The 20,000-nt window shown below is 37.3% G+C and overlaps 1 protein-coding gene across 1 annotated transcript in view; it reads right to left on the reverse strand.

The window, feature by feature from the left end:
• Positions 1-16,499, reverse strand: part of LOC127421849 (chloride channel protein 2-like) — a 68,230-nt gene extending 51,731 nt beyond the window's left edge. Inside the window, exon 1 of the mRNA XM_051665024.1 lies at positions 16,407-16,499. Coding sequence (XP_051520984.1) covers positions 16,407-16,457 — 51 coding nt within the window. The 5' untranslated portion in view covers positions 16,458-16,499. The remainder of the gene's footprint in view (positions 1-16,406) is intronic.
• Positions 16,500-20,000: the final 3,501 nt, after the last annotated feature.

The raw sequence follows: 20,000 nt of genomic DNA on the forward strand, positions 1-20,000 counted from the left end.
GTCTGTGTGTGTGTGTGTGTAAATCTGGGGCTTTGGTCTCATATTTGAGCCTTAAATCCGTGTACATGAAATCTGAGGAACAAAAACATACGCTGGAACAAGCTGAAACAGTCCAAACACAAAAGCACAATTACACAACAACTCCAAACCTGCTTTGTACACACTCTGTACAATTCGTTCTGGGTTTCAGGTCACCATGACATGTTTGAAAACACTCACACCTATGAATATAAATAAACAAATCGCACAAAGAGATTTTCTTATTTTTTGGAGAATTTCTTTGGGGAAAAAGACAAAAACTCAGTCCCATTAAGCTCTTGTCATTTGTCTTTTGTCTATATAGAAAAAAAAAATCTGACATGAGTCTGAGAAAGCTATTATAATAATGTCAATATTCATTTAAATAAGAAAATAAAATGAATGTACACCTTTAAAGCTACAACATTTATTTTAAAACCACTAACAAGACCAATAACAATGGGCGGAGCTGTAACAAGAAAAGGACCAATCGTCTGCCTGGAGCTTGATTAGACAAACACGACACGTGTGATTAGTCATTAGCTAGAACAGACTGTAACAATCCCATCAGCGGGAGACACAGACAGATGTCAAAAGTCAACATCTGTAGCGCCACTCAACATTACAAACACACACTTACATACACGATAGGAAACTGTTGTATCCATAAAAGTGTTATAATCAGTCTGCATTATTCTTGACAGTTTACAAGCATACAACATGTAAAAATAATTTTGCAAACATGTAGGTTAAATAACGTGATTCAGTTCGGGTATTTGAGGGAGGGACATTCTCGTGCTATTGGACAAACATTTGTACACACCCCTGAGTGCAGGATGACATCATCAGTATTTTTGTTCCATTCTCCCGGAAGAGACAGACTGTACATTTTAAATGCGTATATGGGCTAAAGGTCAGACATTATTATTCCATGTCCAAAGCCACAAAACGTTTGATTTCATGAGGCTTTAATTACAGCGACTGCACATTAAACTCCAACATCAGATCCAACGCGCAGATAAAAATCTTCTGAAACAACAGTGGACGTTTGCCAAGTCCTTTTGTGTCCGAGTATTAACTGTGAGTCAGAATGGATTTTGGAGGAATGCAGGCAGAATTTTCCAGAGGTTATCAGGCGGTGGAGCTGCGTTCTTATCCCTGTGAAATGTGCAAACACACTTTCACCGAACCAACTCCTCCACTTCTGAGAACCTCTGTACTTTAGTGACGCAGCATGTGTGTGTTTGCATGTGCACAGGTGACAGATTGTACAGACATTCAAAGGTGTGTAAAACCACAAAGGTGCTAATGAAATTGTAACAGCTAATGAACAGTGGTGGGGAGTAACTAACAAAAAGTAGTCTTCAACTACATTTCTCAGTACAGCAATAATAGTTCAGTTATTTGTGTATGCTGTAATCGTGTCAGAGTAGCCAACAAAACCGTTTTATGACACGTTGTATTGCATAAGCAAGCTTTACAGCTGAACAAACAATAGGGCTGCGTGATTATAATGAAGATCACAACTGTCCATTACTTCTCTAAGAGTAATTGTTATTATTTTGATTAATAATAACATTTGCATTACAATAATTTTGTGTGGAGCAACTGCATGCTATATTCTTTATGTAGGCTACAAATTTTTATTGCAAATATAAAATACTGTAAATTATACACAGATAGCGAGCATTTCTTATATGCCTTTAGACTAACTGAAACATCTCTAGTTTGCCATTGCATTCATGCACTTTGCATTTTATTTAAATAAAATGTACAATAAGTTACCTGTAATTAACTCAATTTGTACTAAACACGATTTTTCAATTAATTGTGCAGCCCTAGCAATTGATTTCAATAATCTAATGTCTTAGCTTTGGAAAGTTTGATTAATTTGAACCATATCGCTTCATTCGGAAGGTTTATTTGCATGAACAAGTTCAAAATGTGATTAATCGATTCGTTTGAGTCCACATATGACATTTAATGTCTTTTTGTTTGTGGGAAAAAAAATAATTTCAATGCTTTTGTTCATCGCTGTTTCGACTTTTTATTTATTATTATTTTTGTTGTTGTTGTTTAATAAGTTATTCTAAATGTGTCTGTACAAGTGTAATGCAGTCACTCTAATTGAAATCCTCTTTGGATTAGTGTCAGCTAAAAACGATTCTGATTGCAATAAATTAAATTAAATAACAATAAAATAAAATAATATAAAATAATAAAAAATTAAATAAAAATATAATATAATATAACATAATATAATATATAATATAAAATCAAAATGAAAATAAAATAAAATAAAAATATAATATAACATAGCATAATATATAATATAAAATCAAAAATAAAATAAAATAAAAATATAATATAATATAACATAATATAATATATAATATAAAATGAAAATGAAAATAAAATCAAAATGAAAATAAAAAAAATATAATATAATATAACATAATATAATATATAATATAAAATAAAAATTAAATTAAAATAAAATAAAATAAAATAAAATAAAATAAAATAAAATAAAAATATAATATAATATAATATAATATATAATATAAAATAAAAATAAAAATAAAAATAAAAATAAAAATAAATAAAAATTAAATTGAAATTAAATTAAAATAAAAAACATTAAAATACAAATTTAATTTAATTAAAATTGTATCTGATAGTTCTATATTAGTATGTCACTGGTGATAGGTGCACTACACTCCTACATTTCAGGTTGACTGAAGTTTAACTACTTTAAGAGTAAGATTCTTTCTTTAAGTACAGGAAGTAGTAAGTTTCAAAGTAGCTTCCCCAAGACTGCTAATAAAACATTAAATTAGTAATAGTTCAAAGCCAAAGTTGATCAGATTAAGTCTTCAAATCTAAACCCTATAAAAGTTTTGATGTTCTGGACTAGGGTTTGGTTTTCCTGATTTGACTTCACTGTCCTGTCAGTGTCCGTGAACACTTTCAGTTCCCTCCAGTTCAGATGAGATGATCCGGGTTTGGTGATGGGGAACGCTGTTGTTTTCTCCAAACATACCGCTGTGAAAAACTAGCCACTAAAGTTCAACTTCTGTCTCACGTGTCCACAGGACATTGTTCCCTGGATACATTTGACAAACTGCAACAATAGACACAGTTACTATAAATACAATGAGTATTTTTGTGTGTGTGTGTGTGTGTGTGTGTGTGTGTGTTAGGGCTGAAATGATTAGTCGACATTATCGAATAGTCGTTTGATGTCATTTAACATAACATGAGATCACATTAAACTGTAATGATGACGCGTGAGAGCAGATCACAGATACACTCTAAACTTTCCAAACAGCTTCAGCTGATGTAGATCACAAAGTGTGAGGGAATTATAACGCAAAAATACTAAATAAGTAAATACAGAAGCACTCTCGTTGTGGAATAAGTGGAGCTGGAGCTCTTTAAAGGAAACAGCCCGGCGTTACATCTTTAATGCAGTTATATTTAATGTGTTATAGCTTTATTATTAAAGTTCAAATAATACAGAAGCATGTAAATAACTACAAACTCTGAAACGGTCATTTCTCTGTGCGGTCAGCACCTCTTCTATGAGTAATGTCCCGATCTATAGGGGGAGAGATTGAAACTGCACCGGCTGATGCACACTCTGTCATGGGACGCTCATCCCTCGAGCGCACACGCTTAATGCAGCTGGATTATAACGTGATGACTCGAGACTTATTGTATCATAATATATGTGTCACTGTGCATTTCTTATCGTGATGAAAACTGCCAATCCGCAGCTTTATTAATAAGAGAGAGTTTGTTTTTTTGTGAGTTAAAGATGGATTGAAGTGAACAGAAAGGTATGAGTGTAAGTCTTCGCCCCATTATACACCGCAACAAAATACATTTTTGTTTTGTTTTAGTTTTGTCTTGTTTTCCAATATAAATATCTAAAACTCCTTTAAAACATCGTACATTTACTTTAGCAGCTATACTGCAGAAGAAGAAAAATGATCTGAGAATGTTGAATATAATATTAAAAATACAAGTATATTAAAATATCTAAAAATCCTTTAAATAAAGATGCATTCACCTCAGAAACAGCATATGAGATATTTAGACTTGCTTTTAGAGAATAGATCTTGAACAGAAGTATATTTTGTCTTTACTGCACTCGCAGAAGTATAATCAAGTGAATAAATACTCTTGAATGTATTTAAGATACATTCTCTTAAAGCACGTCTAAATATCGTATATGTTGCTTCTCAAGTAAATGTATCTTGTTTTAAGGATTTTTAGACCATTTTAAATGGAAAACAAGACAAAAACTCTTGATAACAACAGGATTATGTGCAGTGAATTTTTTACTGAATTAAACTTAATAAAAACTATTTTTCCCCTTTAATTCAGTGAATGTCATTTAGAGATATATTTAAAAGATGATTTTTGTTAGTAAGCACGTTTAATGCAACCTTTTAAGTCAGGGCACAAGCCGAATAATCGGTTAAGAGCTAATGATTAATCGTTGCAATAATTGCCGAATAATCGTTCTTATAATTGTTTGATTAATCGATTATCAAAATAATAGTTACATGCAGCCCTAGTTTTAAAAGCACGAGTCAATACTCTATGAGAGGCAGAGCTATATAGAGCGTAACGGTCTGCTTCCAGAAGTAAAAATCCCATTAATTTATTCCATAGGGGTATTGATATTTATGATAACTTATAAACCTTTAAAGACAGACCTACCATGAGCAACGAGGTTGTTAATCGATGGTATACATCATCAATCCATTTATTAAACTTAATTTTAAAAAACTGTGTTTAATAGCTGAATTCCAATTGAAGAACTACACTTCCCATGATCCTGCAGAGAATGATTCACCAATCAGAGAATAACGGCAAACGAAGTGCGCCAAAAGAGCTCTGCAGCGACCGCCCACTCCCATGATTCACTACACATGATGCAATAGTTTCAAAATACTTACGTATTTACACTCAAAAATAGCTCTTTAACCTAACCTAACCTTAACTTGATTCAATCATGGAATTAGTTTTACTTAAAATTACTTTGTAATCTCAACACAAACACTTTGTGTGACATCTACATGTCCTCGCCGTTAACTCAAGCTCCACTCTTTACCACAATGGTAAACCTTAAAACTCCAACAAAAACTCTTCTAAATCTCAACATAACAAAACATTAAACACTAGTATCCCACTTTATATTCATCTTGCACAAAAACACATCAAATAACACTTAATTAAAAAAATGTTCCCATGCTGTGAAATGGAAATCCCCTGCCCAGTTTCATTAATGCTACATTAACACCAGAAAAAGTATTCATGTAGTCCCAACTCAAATGGATTAAGTAAACTTCCATTTTACACATTTAAATGGATAGAACGCAACGAAATCAAGATGAGACAAAATGTTCTAGAATTGTGTTGCTTTAGATTGTTTTAATTAAGTGCTGTACATTGAACAATACTTGTCCTACTTTACATTAGGTGTCTTTAACTACTATGTACTAACATTAAAATACATACAATACAGTGGATTTATTGTGTAACTAGATGTTCTGCAAAATTCTCACAACATTCATATTTGCTGCTACTGAGGTTGAGGTACGGGAAGGTTTAGGAGTAGGGGTTAGGGGTTTAGGATACGGGTTGGGGTAGGGTTAGGGTTAGGCTTAAGGGCGGTGGGGGGGGGGGTCGCACACAAGTAGGCCTGGAATGACGCATCGACATAATCGATGATGTCGATTACATAAATACGTTGATTTGCGTTGAATGCGTCAATGCGTCGCACTGTTTACGTTCATCCCCAATGATGGTGGCTATGGCTCCTGGGCATGCTGAAATGAGACTATCCCAAAAAGCTCAAACCTGATCGTCAAAAATGTGGGAATTCTTTAAACAGAGACCTAATAAAATGGTGCTCTGCATGCTTTGTAAAATACCATAGCAGCATAAGTGCTATGCACGAGCATCTCAAAAGAAAACATCCTGGGGCTCTCCGACCTCAAAATGACGAGACAGCAGCGCAAGTATTTGGACTATTACAGTGAGTTTTGTCGGATTGTTGGTTGCTAGCAGTGCCTGGGAGTCCTTATCTGTCATGTTTCACACAAAAACTCAACAAAGACTCCAAGAGCAGATGCTAATGGCTAGTATGGCAATGCCGCTTTCTAGCGCATTTGCAAGTTGTAAGCTGTTTGTTTATGCACATATAGACCTATGAAACTATATGATGTAGATTTATATTAACGTTACACTTTAAGTGTAACAAATAAATAATACAAGTGCATTTCCGATTACAATTGGCACTAGCCATTGAAGTAAATCATACTCAACACTATTCACGGTAAGATTTATAAAAAAATAAATAATCGTTAGATTAACCGACTAATCGGAAAAATAATCAATAGATTAATCGATAGAAATAATCGTTAGTTGCAGCCTTACACACAAGACACGTCTAGCGGAGGATATAGCGCATTCTTTTATATATTTATTTTTATCCCCTTTTCTCCCCTATTTTTGGTATGCCCAGTTCCCACTATAGCAGGTCCTCGTGGTGGCGCGGCCTCAATCCGGGTGGCGGAGGACAAGTCTCAGTTGCCTCATTTGTTCATTCTTGAGGAAAGCAAAAACCTTGGTAATTTCTGTGTGTACTGTCTGATGCCTGAACCGCACTGACATGCTCTGTGTGGCGCTTCTGTCCGGAGTGCGAATGCCTTTAGGGTCAGGGTTAGGGGTAAGGTTAATAGTGTAACTACAGATGTAATTAAATGCAGGTACTTTAAATGTATGTAAATAAGTACATTGTAGCAAATGCTTAAGTACAAAGTAGTTAAACACACCTAATATAAAGTGGGTCCAAAATACTTATTTTGAGTGAATATACAGCATATGAATATTTAGCAAATAAACGTAAAATATATCATTCCATCGTTTTTTTATTCAATAACATAATTCATAATGCTTCATGGGATTGTAGTTCATTCCCTCATTAAAGACATTAAGTACACAGTCTTGTATCTTTGTCTTTTTGTCTGAATCAAATCAAAGTTTGTAATGTTGTGATTCACCTTGGAGCTGGTTGTTTTGGTTCATGGCTTATAACTCTTTTACGGAGGATTTTATAAAATCCCTATTGAGAAAATGAATGGAAAAAATACTTCCGGAACAAAGACGGCTGTAAAAGTGGGTGGGCAATGTTGCGCTGTATTGTAAATATATATTCACAGCTAAAGGCCGCTGTTAGGCATGGCACGCACGGTACTGGTTACAGCAAGAACTGAAAAGAGGTAATCACATTCAATCTCTAAAAAGTGACATTGGTACATCCCTGCTTATGATGGAATGACCTTGAAACTAAATCAGTGGCTAGATTACAAGCACTTTAAAAGTCCAATTTCAGTCTGACGAAAACCATGATGTCACGTATAATCAACATGTAAACATTCGCAGTGTGTACAAACAGGTGAGAATGTCTAAGAACAAAGTTTACATGTTGTATTTTACCTTTTTCACCTAAACGTGGTTTTATCTTAGACATTAACGGACACACACACGCACACACACACACAACCTTTTACTGTGCCGGTGCTACACAATTATTGGCAAAACTCCAGTGGTAAGAACGCAACACAATCAAACTGACACACAACCTTCAATCGTTTACTGGGAACGACACCATCATCAAAGCTCATGTTAAAGAGACACAAACACCTGTGTGTGTGTGTGTGTGTGTGTGTGTATACATGTGTGTGTGTGTGTGTGTGTGTGTGTGTATGCGTGTGTGTGTGACACAGACACACACACACACACATACACACACACACACAGACACACACACACACACACACAGACACACAGACACACACACACACACACACACATAGACAAACACACACATATACACAGACACACACACACACACACACACACACACACACAGACAAACACACACACACATACACAGACATGCAGACACACACACACATACACACACACACACACACACACAGAGACACAGACAAACACACACACAGACAAACACACACACACATACACACACACACACACACAGACAAACACACAGATAAACACACACACACACATATACACACACACACACACACAAACAAGACACAAACACCTGTGTGTGTGTGTATATATGTGTGTGTGTGTGTATATGTGTGTGTGTGTGACACAGACACACACACACACACACACACATACACACACACACACAGACACACACACAGACACACAGACACACAGACACACACACACACACACACACATAGACAAACACACACATATACACAGACACACACACACACACACACACACACACATACACACATACACAGACACACAAACACACAGACACACACACAGACACACACACACAGACACACACACACACACACACACACAAACACACACACACACACACACACACACACATACACAGACACACACACACACACAGACACACACACACACAGACACACAGTGAATATGAAGTATTATCTGATTCTGCAAACACCGATGGTCAACTACTATACAAAATAACAAGAAACACCTCGAGTCTAATCTAAACCTGATAATAGAGCACATTTTTATCGTATTTAAGAATTTTGCTTTGAGACACAAGTAAATATGATTTTCACGAGCAATACTGTAAATTCCAGTGTGCTCTACAGATTTACCTGCCTGTAAACCACCTACAACCAGCCTGATCTCATGAAAATTACATGACTGTGACAACATTTTTGATAAATGATATAACATGGATTATCACACTTGTTGCGGCAGTTCTGAGGTGAAATGTCCACTGTGTGGCGCTAAAAGCGAGTTAAATGTTCTCCCAGACAGATGAGGTGTTTATGGTTAATGCTCTATCAAGTTTCAAATCAACAAAACCGACCTCTCTACCCTAAACCTTAAACCTAAACCTAACCGATAGTGTTAGAAAAAACAAATGTGAGATGAAAAACACAATTAACATCATTTTATGGTGTTTCTATGACACTTTTCATGTGTGGACTCGTGTGCTCTTCAGGACTCGTACCCCGCTCCTTTACATCACAAGTGCAACACTCTATCAGTTGAGATACGGCACAATTTAATCACACATGAACAAGCTTCAAATGAGTCCTGCGCTATAGTAAAAGTGTTTAGATGTTATAAGATAACATTGTGTGAGGAACAGAGTGAATGTAAGTGTTTATGAACTGATAATCTGCTGTTTTACTCCTGATTTGAGTGGAAGTGAATAAAAGTCGTTGTTGTTGAAGCGCCTCTAGTGTTCATTTCACCAGGAAACTGACGCCATACGTACATGAAACATGTCAAAATCATTTGTCGGTACTGTAACATGATTCTGAGACCATGTTGCATACAACCAAAGTCAGAGAGACAGTTTATAGTTAAATATGTTCATAATGAGTTGGTTTTATTTGTTGTTGGAAAATGTCTGTTATGTAATTATTTTGATCTTTGTGACACAAACACACAAACATACGAGACATGTTTGCTGTGGTGTCGAGTCGTACTCTTTCATTCAGTGTGGTTTGTTTTCATTTCTTTCTTCTCTCTTTTCAAGACTTTTCATTTAATTCCTTTAGCAGATGAACACACATTACTGATGGGACATCCATCATTTTCTGAAGCGTGTGTCTTTGTTTGTCCTCTTTTGTTATAGGATGCTTTTTTTGTGATAAATGTGTTAAAAGAATAATTCACCCAAAAATGATAATTCTGCCATTTACTCACCCTCATGTTGTTCCAGCACATATGACTTTCCGTCCTCCATGGAAAACAAACAGTGTTTCTCCCCAATCTGGAATGCCCAATTCCCAATGAGTTCTAAGTCCTCATGGTGACGTAGTGACTCTCCTCAATCCGGGTGGTGGAGGATGAATCTCAGTTGCCTCTGCGTTTGAGACCATCAATCCGCGCGTCTTATCACGTGTCTTGTTGAGCACATTACCGCGGAGACATAGCACATGTGGAGGCTTCACGCTATTCTCCGCGGCATCCACGCACAACTCACCGCGCCCCACTGAGAGCGAGAACCACTAATCGCGACAACGAGGAGGTTACCCCATGTGACTCTACCCTCCCTAGCAACCGGGCCAATTGGTTGCTTAGGAGACCTGGCTGGAGTCACTCAGCACGCCCTGGATTCGAACTCTTGACTCCAGGGGTGATAGTCAGCGTCAGTACTCGCTGAGCTACCCAGACCCCATTTTTGCACTTTTTTAAATGAACTTGTCACATCACATGCCATCAGTGATCTAAAAAAGCTAAAATGTGATTACAAATGGTGGAAAACTTCAAATGAAATGGTGATCAGTTATAGCACTCTCCTTTATGCATTCATATATCTTCGTGCGACCCCGCATACACATGCATGGACGTTGTATATGGGCTTCACTATATGCAAAGTATAAATATCAAAGTATAATATTTAAATTAAATAAAACCAACTGCTCAAAATTCAGAGGACTGTGCTGTCAGTAAAGGGTTAAACTTTCCATGTACAGTGTCATGTGACCAAACAACATGGCGCTGACCACAGCGGAGTTTGTCTTTGGGAGAAACACCAACAAAACTACGTCTGGTATTAGTTAACGTATTAGTTACCAATCAAAAAAAGAAATGGAAAATACACACAGCAGTCACACTCAGGTCTCAGGAGGATATATTTTTAACCTAAAATCTTAAGGTTGTGGACACATTATGTGTCAACTAGCAATAAACGCATGCACCTTTTTCACACAGTTAAGGGACAGACCAGTTCACTGGGTCAGCAGCCGTACAGGACACCATTTATAACCAGAGCAACACACAGAACACTGCAGTTTAACTAGGGTAATCGGAGGGTAAATGACCAGGCATCTCTGTAACTCTTCAACATACACGAGACTAAACTTGTGACCTTTGAGTTTCCACTCCCAAAAGCCTCTCTTTGAATCTATCTTTGTGTTTAAAGCAAAATCACTGGGTGATTTACAAAGTATTGTTCGAGGTTCTCGAACTCGCCAGCTAACCCCTGCTGGAAGGTGTCATAACTACACCATTATGGGGGCGAAAAGCTTCTTTCTTGATTTGCAAGCAACATATTAATTGCAAATATTTCATGATATTAAACAATGGCAAGAAAAAGTATTTGAACCCTTTGGAATTATCTGGTTTTCTGCATTAATTGGTCATAAAATGTGATTTAGTTTTCATCAAAGTCACAGGTATAGACAAACACAATGTGCTTCAGCTAAAAACACACAAACTATTGGGTTAAGGTCTGGACTCTGACTGGGACACTCCAAAAAGTGGGTTTTCTTTTTTTGAAGTCATTCTGTAGTGGATTTACTTCAATGTTTAGGGTCATTGTCCTGCTGCATCACTCAACTTCTACTGAGCTTCAGCTGGTGCACAGCCACCCTGTCATTATCCTGTAGGATGTCTTGATAAACTTGGGAAATCATTTTCTCCTAGTTGCTGGCAACCGGTCCAGGCCCCGAAGCAGCAAAGCAGCCCCAAATCATGATGCTCCCTCCACCGTACTTTACCGTTGGAATGATGTTCGTAGTGCTGCATGTTCTTCCCAAACAATTCAACCTTAGTTTCATCAGACCACAAAATATTTTCCCAGTAGTGTTGTGGAGTGTCAAGGTGGTCTTTGACAAACTTCAGGTGTGCTGCAATGTTTTTGTTGGAAAGCAGTGGCTTCCTTCGTGGTGTCCTGCCATGGACACCATACCTGTTTAATGTTTTCCGTATAGTAGACTCATGAACAGAGATGTTAACCAGTTCCAATGACTCCTTCAAGTCTTTATCTGTCACTCTAGGGTTCTTTTTTACCTCATTGAGCATTCTGCGGTGTTCCCTTTGAGTCATCTTGGCTAGACGGCCACTTCTAGTGAGAGTACCTATAGTACTAAATCATCTCCATTTATAGACAATTTGTCTAACTGTGGGCAGATGAATATCTAAACTCTTCGAGATAACTTTGTAACCCTTTCCAGCTTTATGCAAAGCAACAATTCTTGATCGTAGGTCTTCTGAGATCTGTTTTTTGTGAGGCATGGTCCATGTCAGCAGATGCTTCTTGTGAATAGCAAACTCAAAATGTTTGAGTGCTTTTTATAAGTCATAGTAGCTCTAACACACACCTCCAATCTCGTTTAATTAATTAGATGCCAGGTTTGCCAACTCTTGACTCTAATTAGCTTTTATTGACATCATTAGCCTAGGGATTCACATACTTTTTCCAACATACACTGTGAATGTTTGAATGATGTATTCAATATGTACAAGTACAATACAATAATTTGCGTGTTATTAGTTAAAACAGATTGTGTTTGTTCATTATTGTAACCTAGATGAATGTCAAACCAGATTTTAAACAAATGTATACATAAATGCAGGTAATTCCAAAGGTTCACATACTTTTTCTTGCCACTGTACTAGATGTTTTAATAGAGCGCTCATAAAGACTTCTATCTAACAGATACAGAACGCAGGGATTATAGATCTCCTTGATAGAGACATAAAGAACATTCCTACAAGATCAAACAGATGCTGAGATCACACACACAGTTATTCATTACCTCTCTAAACCACCACACACTTCAGATCAAGAACAAAATTGATCAATAACTCCATAATGACACGTCTAACAGTTATCTGAGGATAGCTCTTATCTGTTCCACTGAACAATGGAAACGCACAAACACACAATCCAACGATTGTAGTTTACAGCTAAACATCAGATCAAGAAAACATTCTTAATAGTGAATTAGTGAAGATATCTCATAGACACAATGGGTTTCAAACCCTCAAACAAACATGATGTGACACATTTATAAACTTCGAAATACTGATGTCTGGCTCACAGTTTGCTTTACGACAGGAGGTCATTTCTGTCTGGACAATGTTGTGTGCCTCATGAATACAACAAAACAAGTGAACTTTCTTGTCGGAGTCAACTATAAGTAAGCCGTTCGTAGGTGATAATGCAATAAATGCAGCGTCCATTTTTCTTCACTTCCTGAAATTTTACTAATGTTTTTCCTCACTTCCTGTGGCTAAAATTGGCATATATACATTTTCAGGAGGTACATGCTCGACTAGACCGCACATCCTAGCACAGAATCTAATTCATTACACGCAACGCATGTCCCGTGCATAATAAATACGGGAGTGGATTTACAGTACGGAGAAGAGAGAAATCACCCGCAAGTGGCGAGACAAGTGTGGGAGAGATACGGGCAAAACTGCAAAAGCTGCCAGAGAAAATATACGTTTTAAGATTTTAAACTTCAGCAAATTAAACTTCAATATTCAATTTGTTTTGTATCTGTATGTATAGTGTCTAAAAATGCATTGGCAATGTACACTTAAGTTCTCTTGCCAATAAAGCTTGATATTAATTGAATCTGCTCATATGATCCTATTATAAAAAAAAAAGTCCACTGTAAAACACCAGAGGATTCTTCCCAACTTATAATTTCAGCATGTCCACTCATTTTATGGCGTGTATACATATACTTGTACCACACAATTATTACAGATATTACAACTTATTTTTCTGTTAAAGCATCATTTTCTGTAAAGCTGCTTTGAAATGATGTGTGTTGTGAAAAGCGCTATACAAATAAAAATGACTATCAAAGATTAGTCAATCAGCCCTAATAAATATAGAAATGTCTATTTAAAGGAATGTTACAGATTAAACATGTGTAACATGTGTAACAGTATAAAAAAGATTTGAAGGTAATAATCACGGTTACTTACACAGAAGTAAATGGGGCCTGTCCAAAAATGTTACAATACTCACTGTTTCAAAAGAACAGCCACAAGATGTAAACTACGTGTGTTAAAACCTTTTCTGTGTAAAGTTATATGTGAAACACAACTAAATGCTGTAAGTGATTTGATCATACTTCAGTCATGTTAACACTCATACTGTTTACGTCTTGTGTCTATACTTTTGAAATGGTGAGTGTTTCATATCTTTAATGTTTACAGATTGGCCCCCATTGACTTCCATTGTAAGTATCTCACTGTAACCCAGATGACTGAGCTTAACGTTTACTGATCCCAGATCGTATTGTATTTTTAATCTAATTTAATTTGATAAATAATTAATATTTGTGATATTTGTGAACTTCAGAGTCTTTCAGTCCAGCGATTAACGGTCTCTCTCGCTCAGAAACTCTTTCACACCAGCTGCACAACAAAGGCCTGTGTGTGTATTTGAGTGATAGATTGTGTTGATTCAGCAGCGCTGCTGGTTGCATAATGACTGATATGAATCTTTATCTTCCTTTTTAAATGTTGATAACAACAATACATTAATGTCCATTGGAACACTTTAACAAACACATGGAGCTATTCTGCTAATGAATGACAAATGAATTCCTGCGAAGCCACAGACACTTCCATCGAGACAAACTTCACATGACTACAGAGTTCTGGGTGTTTTTGGATGTTGAAATATTTCCTCTTGATAATATATCCATCTAAAATCTATTTTATTTTTTAAATATTTGCATGCCAAACAGACTTTACTTAGTGAATATTATTACAGATAAACAGCAATAAAATTAAATGAGAGTTGTGCGACAGTCGAGCCAGATGTCCAGTGACATCATGTACAGTATAAACACGTCTGATTGTTGTCATGAGGGTCACTGAGATCAAACGAACCATACAGGTGACCGCTGTCTCACTCTCGGCTCATGATGAGACAACTAAGATAACCTTCAACCATCACAATACAGAAAACCATCATACACTCTGATGAAACAAGACAGTGAGAGAGACAGACAGATGCACAGATATATATATATATAGAGAGAGAGAGAGAGAGAGAGAGACAGACAGATGCACTATATATATATAGAGAGAGAGAGAGAGAGAGAGATAGACAGATGCATAGATATATATATAGAGACAGACAGATGCACAGATATATATATAGAGAGAGAGAGAGAGAGAGAGAGAGACAGAGAGAGAGAGAGAGAGAGAGACAGAGAGAGAGAGAGAGAGAGACAGAGAGAGAGAGAGAGAGAGAGACAGAGAGAGAGAGAGAGAGAGAGAGACAGACAGATGCACTATATATATATATATAGAGAGAGAGAGAGAGAGAGAGATAGACAGATGCATAGATATATATATAGAGACAGACAGATGCACAGATATATATATATAGAGAGAGAGAGAGAGAGAGAGAGAGACAGACAGATGCACTATATATATATATATATAGAGAGAGAGAGAGAGAGAGAGAGAGAGACAGATGCATAGATATATATATATAGAGAGAGAGAGAGAGAGAGAGAGAGAGATAGACAGATGCATAGATATATATATATAGAGACAGACAGATGCATAGATATATAAATATATAGAGAAAGAGACAGACAGATGCACAGATATATATATATATATAGAGAGAGAGAGAGAGAGAGAGAGACAGAGATGCATAGATATATATATATATAGAGAGAGAGAGAGAGAGAGAGAGATACATAGATATATATATATAGAGAGAGAGAGAGAGAGAGAGAGAGATACATAGATATATATATATAGAGAGAGAGAGAGAAAGAGACAGAAAGATGCACAGATATATATAGAGAGAGCGAGAGACAGACAGATGCACAGATATATATAGAGAGAGAGAGAGAGAGAGAGAGACAGACAGATGCACAGATATATATATATATAGAGAGAGAGAGAGAGAGAGAGAGAGAGACAGAGAGAGAGAGAGAGAGAGAGATAGACAGATGCATAGATATATATATATAGAGAGAGAGAGAGAGAGAGAGAGAGAGAGAGAGCGAGAGACAGACAGATGCACAGATATATATATATATATATATAGAGAGAGAGAGAGAGAGAGAGATAGACAGATGCATAGATATATATATAGAGAGAGAGACAGACAGGTGCGCAGATATATATATATATATATATAGAGAGAGAGAGAGAGAGAGAGACAGATGCATAGATATATAAATATATCGAGAAAGAGACAGACAGATGCACAGATATATATATATATATGAGAGAGAGAGAGAGAGAAAGAGACAGACAGATGCACAGATATATATATATATAGAGAGAGAGAGAGAGAGAGAGAGAGAGAGAGAGATGCATAGATATATATATATATAGAGAGAGAGAGAGAGAGACAGATGCAGAGACATATAAATATATAGAGAAAGAGACAGAAAGATTGAATGATATTTACAGACACACAACAACTGTTTGTGTATGTGGTGACAGTATGACACGGGACAGACACACTATCACGAGCTGCGTGACTTTCTGGGAAAAAAAAAATAGCGCAGATAAATAGAATAAACACTCACCAAAGTTTGCTCATACTGGAGCGCGCGCTGGTCTGTTCCGTCCACGGCCATGACTGCAGCTCACACACACACACACAGAGAGAGAGAGAGAGAGAGAGAGAGAGAGAGAGAGAGAGAGAGAGAGAGAGAGAGAGAGAGAGAGAGAGAGAGAGAGAGAGAGAGAGACTCACACACACAAGAGAACACTCTCCAGTAACGCCACTGATACACTCCGCGAGCGTGCACTTGCTGCGCGTCAGTGCGGCTCTTGCGTATTGACACTGTGTGACAGAATTCTTGGGATTTCCTTTTAATGTGTGAAAGAAGTTTGTGTTCAGCTGAATATGAGGCGGGACTTACAGAGAAACCCCTCCCACTCAGCGCAAAGACACACGAAACACTGACTGACACAAAATACAGCGAGATCCCTATTAGATCCCTGTTATTACAAAACCTTCTCTCAGAACACACTGATGGTGTCTCAAAATCTAGTGAGCTCCCTACCTAGACTGCATTTTTCTATATAATTTATTTTTCTCTCAGAACACACTGATGGTGTCTCAAAATCTAGTGAGCTCCCTACCTAGACTGCATTTTTCTATATAATTTGTTTCTTTCTCTCAGAACACACTGATGGTGTGTCAAAATCTAGTGAGCTCCCTACCAAGACTGCATTTTTCTATATAATTTATTTTTCTCTCAGAACACACTGATGGTGTGTCAAAATCTAGTGAGCTCCCTACCTAGACTGCATTTTTCTATATAATTTATTTTTCTCTCAGAACACACTGATGGTGTGTCAAAATCTAGCGAGCTCCCTACCTAGACTGCATTTTTCTATATAATTTATTTTTCTCTCAGAACACACTGATGGTGTGTCATAATCTAGTGAGCTCCCTACCTAGACTGCATTTTTCTATATAATTTGTTTCTTTCTCTCAGAACACACTGATGGTGTGTCAAAATCTAGTGAGCTCCCTACCTAGACTGCATTTTTCTATATAATTTATTTTTCTCTCAGAACACACTGATGGTGTGTCAAAATCTAGTGAGCTCCCTACCTAGACTGCATTTTTCTATATAATTTATTTTTCTCTCAGAACACACTGATGGTGTCTCAAAATCTAGCGAGCTCCCTACCTAGACTGCATTTTTCTATGTAATTCAGTATAATTTGTATTTTCTCTCAGAAAGCATTGGCAGTGTCCAAAATCTAGTGAGCTCCCTACTTAGACTGCATTTTGGGCATTTTAGACATGTTCTGCAACCAATAGGTTTAAGCCACAACCAGTCTGTTCTGGAAAAAAATTATTAGTATGATGCCCAAAAATGCTGTCTATGTAGGCAAGTCACTAGGTTTTTAGACATCATGGGTTCTAGAGAACACTTCAGTTCTGTTTCATATTGTTCCAGTTAAATTATTCCTTTTGTCTGTTTTTGCATGATTTGCAGAGTGATTATATACAGTATGAGGTTTAATGTATGTGTGATGTATGTACAGTATAGTGTGATGACATATAAACACTGTATACAGCCAATGTCAAACGGTGGCCCACTTTACCTGAATTCAGCCTATAAATTGCGAATTATAAATGATACATTTGATTTTGATATGTTATTTGAAAATGAAACTCCACCATTAAAACATACAACAGAATCTCTACTGTAATTAAAACCAAGTTTAAATTTAATGAAACTATTAAAGGTTCCACCCCGTCTTTGGCCCTATGTCTGAAACGCTCGGTTTTAAGACCCTTTAAGACATCAATGCCTTTCAACAAAGCCATATTTGAAACGCTATCCGAAGAAAATGAATAAACTCCACAAGACCACAACATTAATAAAACTAAATTTCAGGATCAACATATAACTCACATCCAACACATTTCATCTGAATATATTCAAATACACACAGGACTGCGTTTGTTTCTCCCAGTCAGTGGCAGCAGCAGAATGAGACGCGCTTTTAAAAGTTGTGCTTGTACCGCTCTTAAAACGCGCCGCACATCTCCGATGTTGTGCAGTAACGCATCAGTACGATCAAAGACGTTCATGTTTAGAAAAGACCAACAACTAAAAATAGCACAGATGGGTGTAAAATGGTCCAGGACGCTTCAAAATACAGCGCAGATGAATGAAACACAATGGGAGTCTCTATTTTAGAGTTATAACTTGACATCGCATTTTTTAAAAGCAGCGCGAGATGTATGATAATGGTCAAAGCCGTTCGTCTAGTACACGTTTATGTAGAAGAATATTTAAATCCAGACAGGCAAATGAAGGTGTCCTGTGTAAGGTACCCGAAAGATGGTGAACTATGTCGGGGCAGGGCAAAGCCAGAGGAAACTCTTGTGGAGGACCACACCGGTCCTGACGTGCAAATCGGTCATCCGACCTGGGTATAGGGGCAAAAGACTAATCGAACCGTCTAGAAGTTTCCCTCAGGATAGCTAGTGCTCGTTCGCAGTTTTATAAAGCGAATGACTAGAGGCCTTGGGGTCGAAACGATCTCAACCTATTCTCATACTTTAAATGGGTAAGAAGCCCGGCTCGCTGGGTTAAGGCGCTCATCAGACACCAGAAAAGGTGTTGGTTGATATAGGCAGCAGGATGGTGGCCATGGAAGTTGGAATCCGCTAAGGAGTGTGTAACACCTCACCTGCCGAATCAACTAGCCCTGAAAATGGATGGCACTGGAGCATCGGGCCCATACCCGGCCATCGCAAGCACAAGAGCTGACATTCAAATGAGAGCTTTGAATGCCGAAGTGGAGAAGGGTTCCATGTGAACAGCAGTTGAACAAGGGTCAGCCAGTCCTAAGGGATGGGCGAACGCTGTGGCCGTCGCCCCCGGCCAATCGAAAGGGAGTCGGGTTCAGATCCCCGAACCCGGAGTTACGGAGTTCGGAGTTCGAGTCCGGTAATGCAACCAAACCCGGAGAAGCTGGCGGGAGCCCAAGGAAGAGTTCTCTTTTCTGTTTGACGGTCTCAGGACAGGCCCATCTCTCTCCTCTTCACCTATGTGACTGACTGAGCACCAGTGGGCGGGGCAAAGGGTGCAATGACGGAAAAATCGCCTTGTTGAAGAGGTAGTCATATGCAGATATATTTGGTCATTGTGATGTCACAAGTTCCACTAATTCCAAACGTTCATTTCTAGAGCCTAAATGCTCTTTTAAGTTCTGAAACGTACAATATGTTTTCATAGTACAATGATCTCTCATATGTCAAAACATCAAGCATCTTCATGTCATTACCCCTTTAAACTTTTTGAACTATGTCTGTAACTCATGGAGATCGCTCATATCTATCACATATTCACTTCACATAAACACCTGAGATAATCTTTAAATAGAAAAAAATCTTGCCATGCATAAAAACAGTTACTGAAGTGCATTCTTCATGTGACCCATGAAGTGTTCCTGTTTGGATGAAGATTTACTGTATAAAATGTTTATGACTCTTTATTTGTTTCACAGAAACGCAGACAGACAGATTGTTCAGGCAGTTTCCCAAGACTTGAGACGCATAAAATAGAGAGCAAATGTACAAATAAAATAGATGTATAAATTTTGTCAAGTTTGTGCTTATACAAGAACATTCACCAAGTAGTCTC

This window comes from Myxocyprinus asiaticus, chromosome 31, assembly GCF_019703515.2.
Source record: "Myxocyprinus asiaticus isolate MX2 ecotype Aquarium Trade chromosome 31, UBuf_Myxa_2, whole genome shotgun sequence".
Taxonomy (NCBI): Eukaryota; Metazoa; Chordata; class Actinopteri; order Cypriniformes; family Catostomidae; genus Myxocyprinus; species Myxocyprinus asiaticus.